Source organism: Eutrigla gurnardus (assembly GCF_963514095.1).
Source record: "Eutrigla gurnardus genome assembly, chromosome: 14".
Classification (NCBI taxonomy): domain Eukaryota; kingdom Metazoa; phylum Chordata; class Actinopteri; order Perciformes; family Triglidae; genus Eutrigla; species Eutrigla gurnardus.
Genome location: NC_139937.1, coordinates 9,444,260 through 9,463,041, shown reverse-complemented (window position 1 = coordinate 9,463,041; position 18,782 = coordinate 9,444,260). Strand labels below are relative to the sequence as shown.

General features: G+C 43.0%; 1 protein-coding gene across 1 annotated transcript in view; it reads right to left on the bottom strand.

Annotated features, from left to right (window-relative positions):
* Window positions 1-15,696, bottom strand: part of adamts16 (ADAM metallopeptidase with thrombospondin type 1 motif, 16) — a gene marked incomplete at its 5' end in the record, with an annotated part of 47,412 nt that extends 31,716 nt beyond the window's left edge. The window contains 5 exons of the mRNA XM_084027423.1: window positions 76-278; window positions 2,683-3,058; window positions 12,222-12,586; window positions 15,360-15,450; window positions 15,607-15,696. Coding sequence (XP_083883549.1) covers window positions 76-278; window positions 2,683-3,058; window positions 12,222-12,586; window positions 15,360-15,450; window positions 15,607-15,696 — 1,125 coding nt within the window. The remainder of the gene's footprint in view (window positions 1-75; window positions 279-2,682; window positions 3,059-12,221; window positions 12,587-15,359; window positions 15,451-15,606) is intronic.
* Between the last annotated feature and the right edge of the window lie 3,086 nt (window positions 15,697-18,782).

Here is an 18,782-nt window from a genome sequence, read left to right as displayed (position 1 = left end):
GGATTGCCCCTCCTAAAGTCTATACATTTCTATTTTAGTATGAGCTTCTGTGTTGTCTAACGGGTCTCCCCTCACCATGTTAAGCACGGTAAGAACATATGTGGTAATGTTCTCGTGGCCGTGGTTGTCCATCATCTTCCTGTCCACCACCACCAGCGTCTCCACGTTGAGCTTCTGATTGGCCTGGCTCTTCGTCGGCACTGCTCTTTTGCTCCTCGGGGTGAACTTGTACTCATCTGGAAGGATGAACGCATCCTCTCCTGGAGGTTTGGGCATGTCTGAATGAAAGAGGATAGATAAAGGGAGTGAACTAATTTCAAAAACATAAATGCATCAACAAAGCTGATTGAAATGTAATGAAACACTCAGTGGCTGCAGAGTCAAAATGATTAGGATTAACCTGTAGAGCGGGTTCTAAGTGTTTTCTGGAAGAAAGGAACAATAGTGTAGCAAGTAAATAGCAGTTAAGCACTCATTACAGATATTCTGATTATATGTTTTGCAATATTTAAAATGAACCTATAGCCACTGGCCAAGTGTGAGTGTTAACCAACGACTCTGGCAAGTAGCTGACAACCATTGTGGATGATTAACTATACTTTTACTTTCATGAACTGATGTCATGGATAAACTGCAAACTGAAATGTTTTTTTCTGCTGTTGCCTCTGGCAGTGGATGTGTTATGCTACCATTAAGTAAAGTGTGAAACCACATTATGCGGTTGTATATTAGCAGCAGCTAGCAAGTCAAATGTTCTCATATGGAACTATGAAAGCTTTGCAGCAACATTTCTATGACATTATTCAAAGGGAATCCATTTTGCTGTCAGTGTAGTCATTAAAGAGGTCTCTGAGTAATTTCATATTCTGGTTCTTGGTTCTATATGAGTAGTAAATGGAATTCATTAATCCACTTAGCAACCATTGTTAATAAATGTTATTTTGAATGGTGCCAAAATTATGTCAGAGTGTCGTAGATAAGATAAAGCTGTTTTTTCAAAAGGGAAGCAGTATTATGAAAAATGGTGATTGTGTAGATTATAATGAAATTCCCATACAAGCCTATTGGATCAGTGCTTTGTTAAGTGAACATGTGAGTCAGTCAAACACTTAATCTTGACATCAAATGCCCAGATCTGTCCTGTTTTGAACTCTCCTTTGGGAAACACGTCTCACTTCCGAGTCAAAGCAGCTAATGTTGCTTGAGGCATTATCACCTCACATCTACGTTTCCGTGTTATAAAAACCTTCACTGCCCGACAGCGATACACCATAAAGGCCCGAAAGTTTGCTTATATAGTCGGACAGCAGGTGAGCGACCAAAGTGCCTGGTTGACTAAAACACGGCACAGGTGTTCAGTGATTTCATCCTATGGGAATGTAAACATGGATGTGTTTTCACAGGGGACAGACAGCTGGGGTTCTGCAGGGTGATGGTGGTACCAGTCCAATCCCCTGCCTGCTCTCTTTCAAATGACCCCTGTGATACCAGCAATGTTAACTGATCTTGTGGTAATTCCTCCAGAGCAAACATTGGTCACAGCATAAAGTGAATATAAAACATGTCCCTTAACCTTCCACAGGTCATGTCACAGATGTCAGTGTATACTAAGATAATATTATTCTCCAGAAGAAACATTTGTCATCACGTGGAATACAAATCAAAAAACTTCCTAGCCTACGAAAACATCATGATTCAACATTGTGCTCAACAATGTTCTCCTTTAATTGGCGGATCAGTCAAAAAGGCCATCGGCTCTAGGAAAGAGGCATGTCTGGACTTATAATCCTCCCTCTTGTTAATCATTAAAACACACATCTTGTTATCTCTCTTTAACACAACAGGGGCTAATGATGCGTTAACGACAGCATGATAGCTGCTTTTAGTGTGGCGTTACAAATGATTCACCGTGTGTTGTTCTTATACACGAGTACTGTAAGTGCCTGTGAATATTGGAGCAATCAGTAATTATACAATAGCATGGTTATTCATTGCAGTAACATCAACAAATGGATGGTGTCTATGTCATTTCCCTTACACCTGGTAACTGTTAAGAGATTTAACTAGAAATGTCAACAGATGTAATCAATATCGTATGTCAGTCTTTTCTCTTTTATCTATGATGCTGTAAATGATGTGATAATGCTTTGAAATGTGGATTTCTCTGAGATCAAATCACAAATTCAGTTGTATCTGAACAATTAAGAATCTTATAGCAGTGTTGTTTAACTGTTTTCATTTAAGGGATTGAAAGGACAGGATGAGGATAAAAACTGGTTTATAAATTACAGTATAAAAAAGGCAACTATCCCTTAGGTTGGAAAATATAGGTGATTAAGACTAACTTCATTATACAACGTTATTGAATCTTATTTAAAAATGCATCTTGTATCATCAGTGCAGAACAGGGTTGTGGAATATTTTTTCTTTTTATCTATCTTCATGTCCTCAGTTCCTACTTTGATTTATAGAATGTAAACAGAAAACTAAAGAAATGTGCGTGACGTACACTCCGTCTCCCTGTTTACGTGATATATGCATGGGAAGGAGTTGCAGGAATGTTTAACCTATTTCAATACGAAGAGGTGCAAAGTGAGAGTCCAGTTTACAATAGCGCTGCATGCTACATGCTACATGCTGCATTCTTCATGCGGATTAGAATGAGAAATTGCCCTTACATACATTTCTTCCGTCTCCCGCAGAAGTGTTGCCTCTGCTTCTCCGCATGTCTGTTGTCGTCATGGCGATGGTCCGTCGGTTCACCTTGACTGATGTTGTTTCGCTGATCTTCTTGAACTGTGTTGGAGGTGTTGGCGTCCGGCTGTGAGTTTGTGGATCTCTTGGTGACAAAGTGTGATCTGTGATGAGTAGAATTTGGGGATCTCTTCTGGAGCACACGAGGGTCATGACCTCCCCGATCCGTGTGGGAGTGCCTCTCGCTCTTGTAGAGGATGTGTGGCTGGTGATTGGAAGGTGCTGTAAAGTTTTCTCCCTGTGCCAGGCTGTGGGACACGGGTCTCAGGAAGTAGTCCCCATCCCGTGTTCTGATCAAACCTGACTAGAGGCAAAACAGAAAGTCCCATTAGCTTTACAGTGCTGTCATCTTGTTAGTCTAACAATATGCTCTATTCTGCGAACAATATATGTTGTTTGACTTTTTAAACATACTAGCTCAGCCAATATTTAAAAGTGACTTCCAGATATTGTTGGTGTCCTACACCTCAACAGCAGACACATTCTTTTCCACTCAAAAAGTAACCTGTAGCAGTCGTATATTACGCATGAACAAAACAATACCCGTCTCCAGCTTTTCGCTTAGCTTTCCAATCTATCTGTCTCTGTCAGCAATTAGTCAAGATTTGACTCTTGGGTCACCGCAAACCTGACCCCCCTAAACCTCTGCGAAGCTCAGAGGCTCAATTACTGGCCGTGTTTCTTCATGTTCAACATCTGTTTTGCTGTTCAGCTTCAGACGTTATCTCAGCAAAATCTAAATAAGATCTCGGTCAGATAGAAGGAGTTTCAAACAAAACGATCTGGTGTGAGGATGAAAGGTGGTGGCATCTGCCTTGTAAACTATGTGCGCACTCACGGATCTCGAGGTCTCGGAGTTCTTTACTTTTGCATTCACGTGTATTAGAAATCGAGCAAACAAAAATAGCCTCCACATGTATTATCTAAATATAATACGTAACAAATCCTTTTTAAAAGTACATTCTCAGACGTAATGGATACTTCTCACTCTTTGAAACTGCTGTTATGGAGGGCCCCACTTTAAGTACCAGTGCCTTATGCTTTCGATTTTAGGGGATAAGTTATGGGAAAGCCTATTATAAATCTGTAAAGGTTCAGCACAGGTTTTTCTTCAGCTGACCTTATTCTCTCCATCTCAAGTCTGTCTCTATGTCTTTCCCAAAGAGAGGGAGACATTTCCTGTTTTCACATTCCCCTTTCCAATAAGTTTCTATCAAGCCGGCAGATTCAGACACTCGGAAATCAGTCCCTCTCGGCCTCTCTCTTTGTCTCTCTCGGTCTCTCCAAACACGCACCACATCTGTGTTGACAGTCAACTGGCACGGAGCGTTTGGACTGTAACTGTCCTTGGCAGAGAAAGCAGTTCCCTGAAATACGTTTAATTGGCTCACTTTTTTGTTGTGTTTTTTCTTTTTTTTTTCACTGCGAATGGAGTGTGAGGTCCTTGGCTGACAGAAACAGGCTGACACAGTGGCAGCCACGAGGATGTGGCTGGCCCGTGGTGAGCGTATGTGTGTGTGCGTGTGTGACTGTATGGCTGGCTCAATGCCGTACGGGAAGGATGTGTGTGTGTGTGTGTATGTGTGTGTAAGCCGGGAAGACAGAGGTCGTACGCGTTCAACCGAATGTCTGGCTGCAGGAATGTACAGGTTTGTGCGTACCTGTGAGTGCATTCAAGTGGAAGGGTCTCTAATTGCAATAAGTCTATCCTTATCAGCGATGAGTGTGTGGCTTTGCTGTATTGATCCCGACAACTGATTTTCCCATTTCATCACCACTCACTACCCAAGGCCTCTGCACTCAACCCGCCTTTCAGCCGCAGATCAAGACACCAGTGGAACAGAGAGCTTGGAAAAATGCTGTGACTGTATTAAGCACTCAAGTTGAAAATGAAGAACTCTGTGAAAACAAGCCAACACAGATGTGTAAGCTGTGACCGCAATGGCTTTGGAGTTTACAGCTTTCATCACACACTGTAGTGTGGCAAAAGAAAGTTCTGCATTTAACTTGTAAATATTGAATTATTGGTTCTACTGCAGCCAATTTGGCTTCGTCTCTCAAATGTTGTAAAAACATTGATGGATAAACATAATCTAACAGCAAAAAAAGAGAACAAAGGCAATTAAAAAAAGCATGCATCTGATGAAAACTGAAGGATTTCATATCAGGTTATTGTCAAATGTAGGGAACTCTTGCTCAAATCCCACTTTTAACTTTTACGTCCTTACTGCAAGCCAGTGGAGAGCAGTTGTTGTTTACAGGTGTTTCTGCGTCGGATAATGATCGTTCCCACCGTACAGAAACTGGTATTTGACAGACAAATGATAACCCCAAACAGCGACACGGAAATATATTTGGAGACATATTTACAGCTGGAAACTTTTTGGCCCAGTACTTACTGAGATGAATACAATCTTTTAGGCTCTTAAAAAAACAAAAAAAACAATAGACGGTTCATAATAAAGTTCTCAGACAGTGTGGATCTTTTACTACATCAGCAACTCAGCGCTGTCATTTCTACTCTGTGTTAAATCCCCCAAAAAGCACAGCTGTGTTTTTTTTTCTCGTGACAATGTTGCAACCAGTTCTATGAAACAATTGACCCGAATATATACACTCCAGTTTTCTTTGGGGAATAAGAAAGAAGAGGGTGTGGGATCAATTATTGAGAAGAGAGAACGAGACAGGCTTGCTAATGCATCACCACCTTCCACTGTAGCTCGCTTGCCAACGGTCAAGAAATAATCCTTTGCCGGGAACCTCAGCCAGGATCGTTGGTTACAATCACATGTGACAACCTGTTCATGATCCTGTCATCTGAATGGCACCCGCCCCGGCGCTGTGTAATCACAGTCGATTGTCATAATTTGGTTCCAAGGCACGGTGAGGCCTCTGACCTGAACTGCTGTCAACCTTGAAAATTTGACATGCTAAGTATTTCTTCTGCCTGGTTGGTGCTTTGGGGGGGTTGAGAATTGGGGCATTAGTGTGTAGGGAGAATGCAGCTCTCCGGGGGAAAACGGGTGCCTTGTGATCGCTAAGAAAATGGTTTCTGGTGATTTGATATCTTGATTCTAAGAATGGAAGCTTTTCAGAGGAGATTTTTTGTCATGAGGGGTTATTTTTGGTAAGCTCACTCCAAAAGCAGTAAAAGGAGACGGGACAGATAAAGAAGAAGAAATCCACGATGGAAAGGGACAATCGGAGGACCTACACCTGCAGCCTGCGGACTGGACTGTTTGGGATCGGAGTTGTTACAGAACTGTCAGATATATACCAAAGAGTTGACGAAGAAATCTGGCAAATTCGGCCTGAACAAGAACTGTGTATTTGCTGTGAATATGTGCCGAGAAAGGCTTATTTCCAACTGCATAAACTCCATCCAACTCATGTGGTAAGAAATTTCCAAACATGGCTTGGCTTGGACTGTTGTATATATACATCTGCATACGCCACTGAACTATTCAGCGTAGTATGCAGATATGTACGGTGACCAAGCAGCAACCTTAGCCAAAGGCTTTGTTGCGATTCCACTTGAGGCATGTCAAAAAGCACGGATGTCATGGGAGCTATGAATGCATTTCATGGTGACAATGTTCACTCCCTCTTTCCTATTAGCACCACATGCATGGTACATCCTACACTTTCTGTGTCCAGCCTTGTTTGCCTTTTCGACATTGGTGCTGATTTTTTTAGTGTTGCTATCATCACGTTCAGTGCAAAATAGATTCAATCATACTGTATCATACTGTCGGTGAAAATGTAATGTGTGACCAAAAATAGGGTCTTTAGGGGATCAGGCTGCATTCCCTCCACAGCAAAATAAGTGATTTATCAAGTTCACTATGAAAGCATATACTGCACATAAGGATGCACTAATGGAATCTAAGTGGATCCTTGATTCCACTCTCCCTCTAATATAACAAATGGCTATTTCTATTCAAGTTTACATTTGTTTTCTATCAAACCGTTGCTCCTTATTAAAGATGTTGTATGGCTTGTGTTTGAGGTTCTTCATAACAAGATGCACGAGTCCCCACACATCCTCTCGTTTCCTCTCATCTACATCTGCTGTCACAATGACTGGACGGAATGTTTCCCCTCAAAATAGATGAATGGCCCTTATTGTTGAATGAATTATGTCTTTATACTAGTGTCCTGTGCACAAGATGTTCGATCCAGATGTTTGTATTGTACTATTTAACTTGGGTTGGTAAGCTCAGTGGATATGTTATTTCTAGAGTGCAGAACAAGCTTCATATGCTGGAACCAGACTAGAAATTGTACAGAAAACAATTTAAATAATAGCAGCGTCAAAAAGCTTTTGTCTTAAACAAAACGCTCTTCCTACGTGTTTCACAGGCAACGTACCCCACAGATAATCTTTTTATGACGTCTTTGCCTGTAAACTCAGCACAGTCTTTAAACTTCAGCTTGTCGTCACAAAATAATAAATGCTTCCACTACTTCCCCAGAGTGTGTATATGCAAGTCACTATACCTTTCCTAAATAGCCAGAGTCATCAGATTACACGCTGTGCTCTACGAGGTGGAAATAGCAGTCATAAAATGCTGAAACACTACTTGGGAGGGCGTAAACAGCTGGACTCTTTGGAGTCAGACGCATCCAGACAAGCAGCGACAGGAAAAGGGGGGTGGGGGGGGGGGGGGTAGGAAAACGGAACTGAAGGGGGGAAGCATTCGGTGCATTACAAGGTGCACCTGACAGTGTGTAGTGTATAGTTTTCTCCTTCATTCTTTCTCTTTTAGTTGCTCTCCCTACAACCTGCTGCTTTACTTACTTAGTTCAGATTTAATACCTACGTTTTTGGTCCAAGATTGCTTATAATCTCTGTCCAAGCAGGAGAACAGTATGACTAAGAGCTAAGAGAGAGTTTAATACAGTAACAAACAATAAGGATAATTTACTTACAGTATCAACCGCCCTTAGTTTTGCAACCAAAAACAAAAACTCAAGAATTTCCACCCCAAATCTGTTCTCCAAAAACAACGTTTTTTTTTTATTTTTATTTTGACTGCGTTTGGTGCATGCAAGCTGGTTCCATGATGGCTTCATTACAAGCAGTTGAAGGCAAGGCTTCAAACTTGGGCAGCACGTTGACAGGCCTTAGTGGAAAACTGGGAACGATACCCTGACATTGCACTCGACACCATTTCTTAATCAATTAGTGATTTTTACTTCATGCTGTTCCTTAGTCATCTGTTTGCCAGCTGCCTAGAACACATTACACCGACTGGATTCATATCAATTTTGGAAACAACAAATGTTCCAAACTGACTCGATCCCACTATGTACATGACTGGGTAACTAATCGACTTTGTACAACTCAGAAAACCATGAGTGATGTTGCTAAAACTAGTAACGATCCTTCAAGATCTTTTCATTGATCTTACTGTGTTTCAAAAATGGACTGTGCCAACCTGCCAAGACCACACTGCCTGCTTTTCAAAGCATCGTCACATCAATCAACCATCCCTCATATATTTTTGGAAATCCCAGAGGTAGGACGAGAGCGCAACATTCTCTTATTATGACTCCTACTACTAGGCCCGGGGCAAGAAACACCCTTCCTTTTACAAGAGGAAAGCACATGACCTCCAAGTGATTTGTAGTGGGAGGACACTTAGCATTTCCCTTTGGTACAAAAGAAAGGTGTAGCATTAGAAGTCGGAGTAAAATTAGATTGGACAAGCAGATACTGATGTGTGTGAAGCTCAGAATGAAGCAGGAGGTACATTTACAGGCAAAAATAGAACTACAGCATCATATTGGCACGCAACTGTGTGGGTGTTTCATGCTAAATGCTAACATCAGCATGCTCACAATGTCAACCACAACACAGTGAAGTTCAGGACATGCACACATTTCCCACACGAACATTTGTTAATTAGTACTAAGAACAAAGTACAGTTGAGACCGAAGGGGATGTCTGCAAGTATTTAGTCACACCCAAGGATTGGGCTAATTTAGATTTTGACCATTCTTTCTTTTCCGGGGACAAGGAATATCTGTACAAAAGAGATTTCAGTGCAGAAGCACATGGTGGACTGACTGACCAATCATCCATAGAGCCATGATACTGCTGAAAACACAAGAAGTCATATATAGGAGAAAAGATGAATGGTGTCAGAGTTAAACAATGCCTGCATGGCACCCGGCTCACCCCTCAACTCCCTCACCCCCATAAAAGCCAGACTAAAGAGGATTATGCTGCCGCATAAAGTCGACACAGAGAAGGACCTGCTTTATGATCTCCCCTTCCACATGTGTGTCACTGTGCAGAGTCTCAAACCATTTGGCATGTGAACAGAGTCAGCGGGATTGGCTTGCATCTTTTATTCCACCAATTCCTTGCTTGTAAGTTCTAGATTTTTATGGTTCAACTCCCTACTGTCATCAAAGCGGGGCTAACCACGATATGGGATGCCAGAGGAGGGGAGTTGAAAAGGCAACTCATACATAAACTTTACAATGTAACACTCCTTACAAGGGCTTTTTCGGCATTTCAAAATACCACAAGGGGAACAATGAGCCTCATAATCTCTACAATACATCTCTCTCTTCATCAGTCTTTATTTCTTTATCTAGCTCTGCCCCATTGGCCAGCCCAAGAAAACACCAACATACAGAGTGTGTAGGAGTTAAACGTTATGCAATTCAAAAGCATTTCTGATATGAAAAGTGTCCATTGTTTACAACAACCAATGCAATTAAAGCAACACAGAGAACATTTGTTTACAATATCCCACCGAGTGCTAGCTATTCTGAGTAATAGGACAGCAATGTCAATGTATAGCGAAAGGAGCCATTTGCCCCTTTGTTTGAACAGACTCATTACAACACAATCACACTCAACAAACAACCCAGGCTGCATACATAAACACAACGACAACACATGTTAACAAAAGGAACAGGACCAAGATGTTTCAGATCAATTTTGACATGAAAGAGCAAACTTCATATCAATCCCATATTTGTGTTATGTACTGGGATGAAAAACGTGTTTTATTCATTTAGATCCTGCTTTGATTTCTAGGTCAGGGTCACTTCTGCAAACATAATTGCCTTATCAATTCTCAAACAATGATGGCGCAAATGAGGGTTATGGATGTGTATCATGCTGCAGTTGTTGCTTACTGATTCAGCTATGGATCTGTGTTCCTATGGTCAATATTTACCTGCTTCCTGCCAAATTGGAACTTGACCAAAGTGCAAGGTCTACTGTGAGTTCTCAGCTGGCCTAGTGAACTAGTTACCACGTTTTCACCAGTCACAGGTCTATAATATGGACCATCTGGTGCACATAACACATAGTATTTCTGCACAAATACACAACAGTCAGAGAATCCAAGAAAACCTTTTTCAATGTCAGGTTGGTAGTGCATCAAGAGACATTCAAGCTTTACACTACATAAAAAATAGAAATTGATATGCTATTTCTAGCTTTGGCTTTCCCCGGGTGTCGCAATACTGTAGTCTGCTGCTGTAGTTTTGCAGTTCCCTAATTCACACAAGAAAAAGTCAAATTCTCATTGATGCACTGACCCAGTCCATAACCAGTCTCAGTCATGAGAACCACATTTGCAGTGTGTGCAACCCCTGACCTTTTGGCTGAAACTTTTATTTGGATCTGGTCTGAAAAGTGCGTGCAGGGTTTGTGCACACACACGCGCACACACGCGCACACACACACACACACACACACACACACACACACACACACACACACACACACACACACACACACACACACACACACACACACACACACACACAGAGAGAAGCATCCCTGGAGATATGCCAGTCTCTATTTTCAAGGGCGATTCTCAGACACAGCAGTTGACTTTGTACAGTAAAAATATAAACAGAAAATCGGCAAAGACAGGCTAAGCATATATTATTTTTTTTTTTTAAAGCTTTTGTTTGGTAAAAAAAAACTGTGAGAAAAGGTAGCAAATTTGAATGACCATATTTCATTTTTTTCCTGCTGGAACAAGGACCTCCAGATGCAATGCTTGCATGGCAACAAGCTTGAATGTCCTCAAAACTCTCTTTCAATCCATGAACGTCAAGATTGCACTCACATTTAAGTGCAAATAAGTAACTATAAAGTAACTGCTGGCCGCATGTCGCGCTCCGTCTCTAGTGATTTCTGAGCTATAAATGTATAAATGTGTATGTGAGTTCAAGACTGAGAGGATTAGTGTATATTCATGAAGTGCTTTGTTCTCTAGTGCAGGCTGTTAAGAGGGCTAGTAAGGTCATATGGGCTGAAAAGGCTTCACTTAGGCTTACTTAATGTCATTCTTACACTAATGTTTCCTTTATAGAAGAGGAGGCCTACCAAGGCAGGCATTAAAATTCAGCCAGCTTTCATTTTGCAATATCAGCCAACATATAATGTAATCTGTTACCTTTGAATTACCTTTAAACACCACCAGAAGAAATACAAGGCTTGTCTTGTATTTCACCAATACATCTGTTCAATTTTGGATTTAGATATCAGCTTCTTAGTTATGTAGCTTTTGGTATATTGTATATAATGCTACTATGAACATTAATTACAAGTAAACTTGCTACCAAGTTGCACCCTTTTTTATAAGAGAATCCAGTGCATTTTCTCTAAATATTCCCTACTTATTGTCATATCTGTGAACTGTACTTCATTGTCTTGGCCATGAAAGCTGATCCGACAGTTTACTGTACGGTAAAAAGAAAAGATGAAGATGAATTATCAACAGAACATTGTTTTGGCATGTTTGGCATGAAAGTGTTTTGAAGATTCTCCTGGCTAATTGTCGAAACATTCTGCGGTGTTCACAGACTTGACTTTTCCATTAGTTATCCAACAGCTGCGATGAACACAGAATGAGGAGTAACAATGTGCTGCAGGCTGGAGGAGGATACTTCTGTGTCAAGTACAAATCAATGATCTGACCAGACCGGACCGAGAATCCTACTGGCACATTACATTAGCATATTGAAAGCACTGCTTCATCTCTACACCTGTGTGTCATAGAAAAGCCTTACGATGAAAAAGAAAAGGTTATATCTAGATATACTGAGACAGTATATCTAGATATCCCTCCACCCTTTTATACTCCGTTCCGTTCTCACTCCTTCAGCCCAGTGTCTGTTAGGAATCTGGTGTTTAATATCTTACTATACATGTATACCTTCCACCCAGTCTCCATGCTAATTCAGCATAACAAGAACTTTAACGCTGTGTTTATATCATCAGTGATCCCAGGATGAGCTAAATTTCTTAAATTTGGCTCCGAGGTATTCTAGGTCAGTGAGTGCAATTACAGTACTCACTTAGTAGATCAATCCAAATTCTGCCCAAAAAATTTAAAAAACAAGTTGAAATTAACAACCCTTTTAACTGAACCAAACACACACCAACCCCAATCAGACTCACTGACTCCGTGCATGTTCAGACTCACCATCCCCGTGCATGTGGACAGTGCCACCGAAGAGTTGACCCTTGACCTCAGTGACCCCCGGTAAAAGCAGAGGTCGTCCTGCTGGTAGGCCCTCAGGCTCTTGGTGCCGTTCTTTCCCAGGACCTGGATGGTAAAGCCAGGTGCAATGAGGCTCTCCGAGGCCCCCCTCAGCTCCATGTGGAAATCCTGCCCCAAGCCGCTCAGCCGGAAATGGATCGTTTCGCTGCTGCTGCTGCCGTGGGCTTTTGATGAGCCTGCGTCTGGGGTCAGGGATCTGCGTCGCCTTTTGCGCTGGTGGTGAGCAACTTCGTGAGAGATGTAAACGCCTTGGTGGTTGACCTCATAGGGAGTTACGATCTCATATTCTGGATGAGAGAATGAAGGAGAATAGAAAAGTAGGAGATTATTGGAGGTTTGCACAGTTTGTACTACGCAAATGAACAGATAGAAAGAGAAAGCAGCAGCTATGAAGGCAAAATCATCTCTTCTAATATGGTTATATTAAATTAATAGAGATGTCATTGGATCAAACAGTGGGCGAGATTACTGACGCAACTACTTGGCAAATATAAAAAACATTGCCATTGTGCTCATTGTGGTCAGTCATTACTAATTTGTCAACTTCATGAACTGTGATATAGTGCCTACAATGTCAGCTACCTCGGTTGCATCATGGACTGAGTAAATACTACAACCTTTTCCCTTTGTGATTGTTTTCTTGACCTGCCTCACATACGTTTGCCAATAGGGTCAAGAAAGAGTTACAAGAAAAGGAAGGGTTTTAGACGATTCCAACACAGGCCCTTCAGCGGAGAATGAATCATGTTTAACCTCGTGTTTTACTACACGCTTTTACTACAGCTCGGGCTGAAATAACTGCAGGTCATAAAGGGAGATGGTGGCGGGTCACAGGCCTGGCCAGTTAAATATCAAATGGCGGTGTGGCCACAGAAACTAACGGGGTTTCCTTCAGGGGTCAAATCGAAAGAGTAGCTCTGAAGCACTGAAATTGTTTTTTCAGAGGAAATCGTGACAGTTAAACCGCTTCCGTCCATCTTCCAACTAAGAATGACCTGACCTCATAAAGCAGAGCAACCTGTGTACGGAATGAAGCATGTCAGTGTCATTAGGACTTTGGGTGCATTGCAGGGTTTTGGAGATCAAGCCTGTTGCATGAACAAACAAAAAAAAATAGTATCTGCTTAACTGATGCTGGGAGAAACGTTACAGTGTGTTTCACAGTAATCTCTGTTGCTGCGGTGAGATCTTAGTGGTCATGGAGGGGTGCCGGGTGCTGTAAGCCATCATACACACCTTGAAACATTATGCACTTGGTACACTTTGGGTCTATGAGTAACCAGCGAGCAAACAAATAAAACGGTGTCATTGTTGATTTTGTTACAGCGTTGTAATGTGTTCGGTCTTGCCGTGGGAAAACGACACGTGGTCAATTTATCAGCTTAAAGTGCACAGAAATAACACCGACCGTGAGCCTGCAGTCGACAAGAGCCAGTCTCATCTCAGTTACTGTACAGTATGAGCTGCTTTAGCGAGCCCGAATAATGAGTAAATATAGCGCAGAGACAGACATGTTTGGCAGTGGGAGAAACACGCAGGGTGACAGACAGTGTGTCATCACTGGCAGTTGGCATGCCGGAGGCTCGAACTTGGCTATTTGGTGCATCTTGAGGCAGAACTAAAGCCCCTTGCCCACAACATGACACACACTTATTAGGGGATGCATTTATTTCAGGCACCTTGCATGACCACGAGTGCATGTGTTTTAGCTTGGGTGGTCACGGTGGGAGGCAAACCTCCAACTCTTGAAGTGTTACAACCAAGATCTGCCCAAAGAGTTACAAGGCTGCAAAGAGCAAACACTCACTTCGAGTCTCAACTCTCAAGGATTTTTCTGTGCAGACACCAAAGCACTTAGCCAAAAACCCAGAAAATGACCCTCTCTGTCTTTGGCGTTTTGTCCACCGACCCCCCCAACACACATTTACACCTAGTCAACTGTGTTTGTTCCACCCTGACTCAAAAACCAGCTGCAGTGACCCATGTCGGACGGTATACAAACACAGAGTTCGCGGGAACAGAGTGCACACACTCACACACACACACATGCACAGACCTTGTCTGATGGACCGAGACAAGATCCTGCGGTGGTTCGTTTGTTGGTTTAGTGGCTCCTGAGTGCCATTAGTACTGATAGTGGGGTCTAACTGATGGGTGCCTCGGCTTAAACTTAACAAAAGATTGAACATCTGAACTCTTTCCTCGCCCGCACTAACGAGGCTGCGTGGAAGTGAAACACATTAACAGTGAGCAATAGCTGTGCATGGCTGGGAGATATCCCAAACAGAAAAGAAGGCTTCCCCCTCACTTCTGCCTCAGATCATCTCCACATGTGCCCAGTGAAAGGAGTTTTGATGTTTATTTGTTTACGTGTCTGCTTTTCATGGTAACTAAAAAAAACACACTCACACACACACAAGCCCAAAACCAAACAAAGGATCTGAAGGAGAATGCACAGCCAAAGCAGTTGCTGACTCAGCACACCACATGGGGTTAGATCCACAAAACAAAGAACAGATGAAAGTCCTGCGCTCGCTGCTGCTCACACTAATTACCAAATTGACTAAGCAGCTATACCAGACCTTCACTGAAGGCTTTGGTGAATCCCCAGTGGACACCGATATGTGCGAGCGGCATTTTCAATGTGTCATCCAGCAATTTGATTAATGTCACATATTTAACTAATTCTTGCTCAAGGGCTACACAAACCACTTTAGAGCAACTCGTGAATTTAGCTATTGCAAAAAAGAAACTATTCCTTTTTTCTTTTCTTTTTTTTTTTAGCTCCACATGCTGCAGCAGACACCGATGGCTCTGTGTCAGGGCGCAGGGCGCCCCCCAGCGGTGAAGAGAGGCAACACACACACAGCGCAGGTGAGAGCTGTTTGATGCTGCTGGGCTTTCGAGGGATGCAGTGGATGACTTGACTTTTTAATCTCATTGTGTGCGAAAAGCAATGCATGAAAAGAGCCGATCATAATGAACTATTAAAAGTGGCATCACACATGCAGAACGTCGGATGCAATGTGTGACACGTGTGAGTTCTGCACTTGAACGTACCTGTGCGTTGAGGTAAATTGAGAGACCGGAGCAGGGCCGACGCTCCTGGGTCGGATTCGACACCGCCGGTGACACTATTCAAAAGCACGCTCTGCAAGGAAGGAGACGTAAACGTGACTCTTGTGCATCCTGCAAGAAAAATGTGACGGGAAACAACTCGGCTGTCTGTCATTTGAGGTGTTGACAACTTTACGAGCCCCGCGTGCGTGTGCGTGCAGGCGCGGCGGAGACAATGCAGCTGACTTACTTTGCTCAGGGTGAAAAAGCACAAGAGATGGAAAACGAGCACCGGCCGCGTCGAGGTCCTCCACTCGGCGCAAATCCGCAGGGGAGCCATCTCTGCGGCTGCGGGGTCACCTCCTTTGCGCCAAAAACAGGAAAAAAAAGAGTCACTTCCAAGGGGCTTGATGGAAACCGGTCCGACAGCAGCTCTGTAGAAGTTGTGGTGAATGAGGCATCAACCAGTTTCAGATGCGGGTTTCTTCACATGCGCCACTTTTTGTTTCTGCTCATTTCCAAGCGCAGTATTCCGATGCGGCAAATCGCTTGAACTCAAGTCCTCTCTCCCGGCAAGTCATTTTCTTTTTCTTTTTTTCCCCTCCCCACTCATGTATCCAAAGTATCTCTCTCTCTCTCTCTCTCTCTCTCTCTCTCTCTCTCTCTCTCTCTCTCTCTCTCTCTCTCTCTCTAACTCAGACGCTCACTCTGCTGCTCCCTCTCTCTCTCTCTACCCAGTGACCCCCGCGGACCATTTTGACTCCCGGTGAAATCATGTGATTCTCTTAAATAGGCTCGCGTCTCGTCTTGGCAATAGTAGACTTCTATGAAAGGTCGCGCCGAGTCCGAATCCGTGTTCCCCCCTGGGAGCCTGTCGAGGGAGCACTGAACGCGAGGCTGACGGGTGCTGTGTGTGTGTTTTGAGGAAGGGGGGGGGGGGGGGGTTAAGTGCAGCCTGTAACCAATCACATTTGACACCTGCGCTGACAGATTTTGTTTGTGTCCACCTCTCAGGTTGCAGGAGGATGTATGTGAGAGGAACAGACAGTGTTTGATAAAAAAGAAGAAAAGAGACAGTGTGTGTGTGTGTGTGTGTGTGTGTGTGTGTGTGTGTGTGTGTGTGTGTGTGTGTGTGTGTGTGTGTGTGTGTGTGTGCTTGCAGGGCAATGAAGCAGCCTGATTGCGTCCTGCCTCGTGCCCTGGAAGGAGACTGCAATAACAAGTGTTTGTTAGGTTTGTTCCACATCAGGTAGGTTGAAATTGATGATGCATTTCAAAGTTTTACACAGAAAAGAAAATATGTGTCCGAATTCAGGAGTTTTTTTTTGTTTTTTTTTAACCCAAACGTGATCTGGAGATTAGGCTACACCCCCGAAGCAGGTAATCAGTAATTTGAAATGGATTGCGGTCCCAAATGTAACCTTTGACCCTGTTTAATCCGCTCGTCACTCTCCCATCTCTCCCGTATTCCGCAGCTGCACTGATAGGCGTCGTGCCAACATTTCTAAACTCCCCACAATCATTCATGGAAGTGCGAGTGTGGGAGCCAAAGGAGCGGGGGGCGCTTGTTTCATATTCTGGAGCATTTCATCCTCCCCAAAAGAAAACCAGATGAGCGTTCTGCTGTGCTGCAGGAGGAATAAATGTGTGACGGTTTACAGTGTGATTTGTGATCTTTTGGCACTAATTCAGAATATCTGGATCAGAGTGAAAGGAATCAGAGGTGATTGTAAGCGAACCTGTCTATGAAGTTTTCTTTTTTTTAAACCCAGCGTCTCTGTTCCACAAGTCCCAGTCTGCAATGGATTTGTTTCTTCTATTTCTACAAAGCTGAAACATGCGGAGGACATTTGAACATCTTACCATTTTAATAACCGCAGGTTCAGGTGTCCAGCACAGTAACTGAAAAAAACCCATTCAGTTTGAGATAAGGAGAGAAAACCACAGTATCACGTTTCAGCATTTTAGAGAGAGTGATGAGAGAAGATCTCTATGATGAATTACACTGAGTGAAAAAGTGGGACAGGACTTTCTCTTTGACACTCTGTCCCGAGGGTGAGGTGTTTGATGCATCTTCCAAACACTCCGTCAGTCAGTGATAGTGTCACACATGAAGGGTCTATTTGTTCTGAAAGACAGGACAGAAATAAATGAGGCAATGCTGCAACATGACCAACCTCCCCCTAAATGCAACTCCCTGCACATAACAAGTGGGCAAAAGTAAATGTAAGCATTATGCTCTAAGTCTATAAAACTGATAAATATACAAAACTGACTTCCAGATTTCTGTCTAACTTTGCCAATTCTGGATTTAATCAGTGATAAAATGCCATCATGAAGACAATTCCTACCACATGTTTGGAGGCTCAGGAAATCTTTACAGTGTCAGCTGCTGCTGAAGTTATATCACCCCTCCTCCTCCTGCATTAATACGCACACGCGCACCCCTTACTTGCACACACTGCAATACAATACTCGCTGTGCACCTGAAAACATACTGCTCACATATTTCAGTGAGAGTCAGTTCTTCGTGTTTGTTCAGCAAATGCACATGTACGTAGCTGATTGGGAAGTTTTGAACTTTGTAACAGTCGGACAGCAGTGTGTTTCATTGTGGGGTGTGTTCAGGTATACAGCGGATTGAGAAGTAAAGAGAAGACCCTGTATTGTAGGCCCATTGTACTTGAAACAGCCGTGAGTGATTTGACCTCTGAACCCCTGAGCTCCTGTATGCCTCTCAGTCTGCCTGCCTGTCTGTCTCTCTTTCAGCTATCCGCCTATTTGCCCGACTGCCTGTCGTCATCATCGTCGGATATACAAAGGTGAAGGGCTGGCACATTAAGGGAGCGCTACAGGAGGAGTTGAGCTGTATACTTGTCTGAAATAAACCCGAGCTCCCCCCCCCCCCCCCCGTACCAGAAGCAGGTGTGCACATCGCAACAAACCCCAGGTAAGGACCATGCTGCTAAATGTTAACCATGTAGCAACATCGTCCTGTATACCCACAAAAGCAGGCAACTAAATAAGCACCTAGAAATATGCTAATAAACGGTAGCCACGCATGCTAACAATTTTTATTACGTTATATAGCCTTCATATGTTATTATGAAAGCTGAGACTCCACAGATTACAACATTAGCCTTTAAGTCCCGCTAATGCCAAAACTCATTGAACCGGCCGTTGGAAAATAGAAAAATATATACTTCGCTTTACAGGCGGAACCATAAATAATACTTTAACTTTGCACTTTTGTGATCAAAAATTGGGTTGGAGGGCATCTCAACGCTGCTAAAATGCTACTCCGATGTCTGTCGATTCCAGCCTTCTCTTTTAATTTGCCTTCCTCAGCGTTGTATGTGAAAACACAGTCTATGTCTCCATCTAAGGGCTGAACCGGGGTACTGCACTAATCCTAAAGCCATCGGC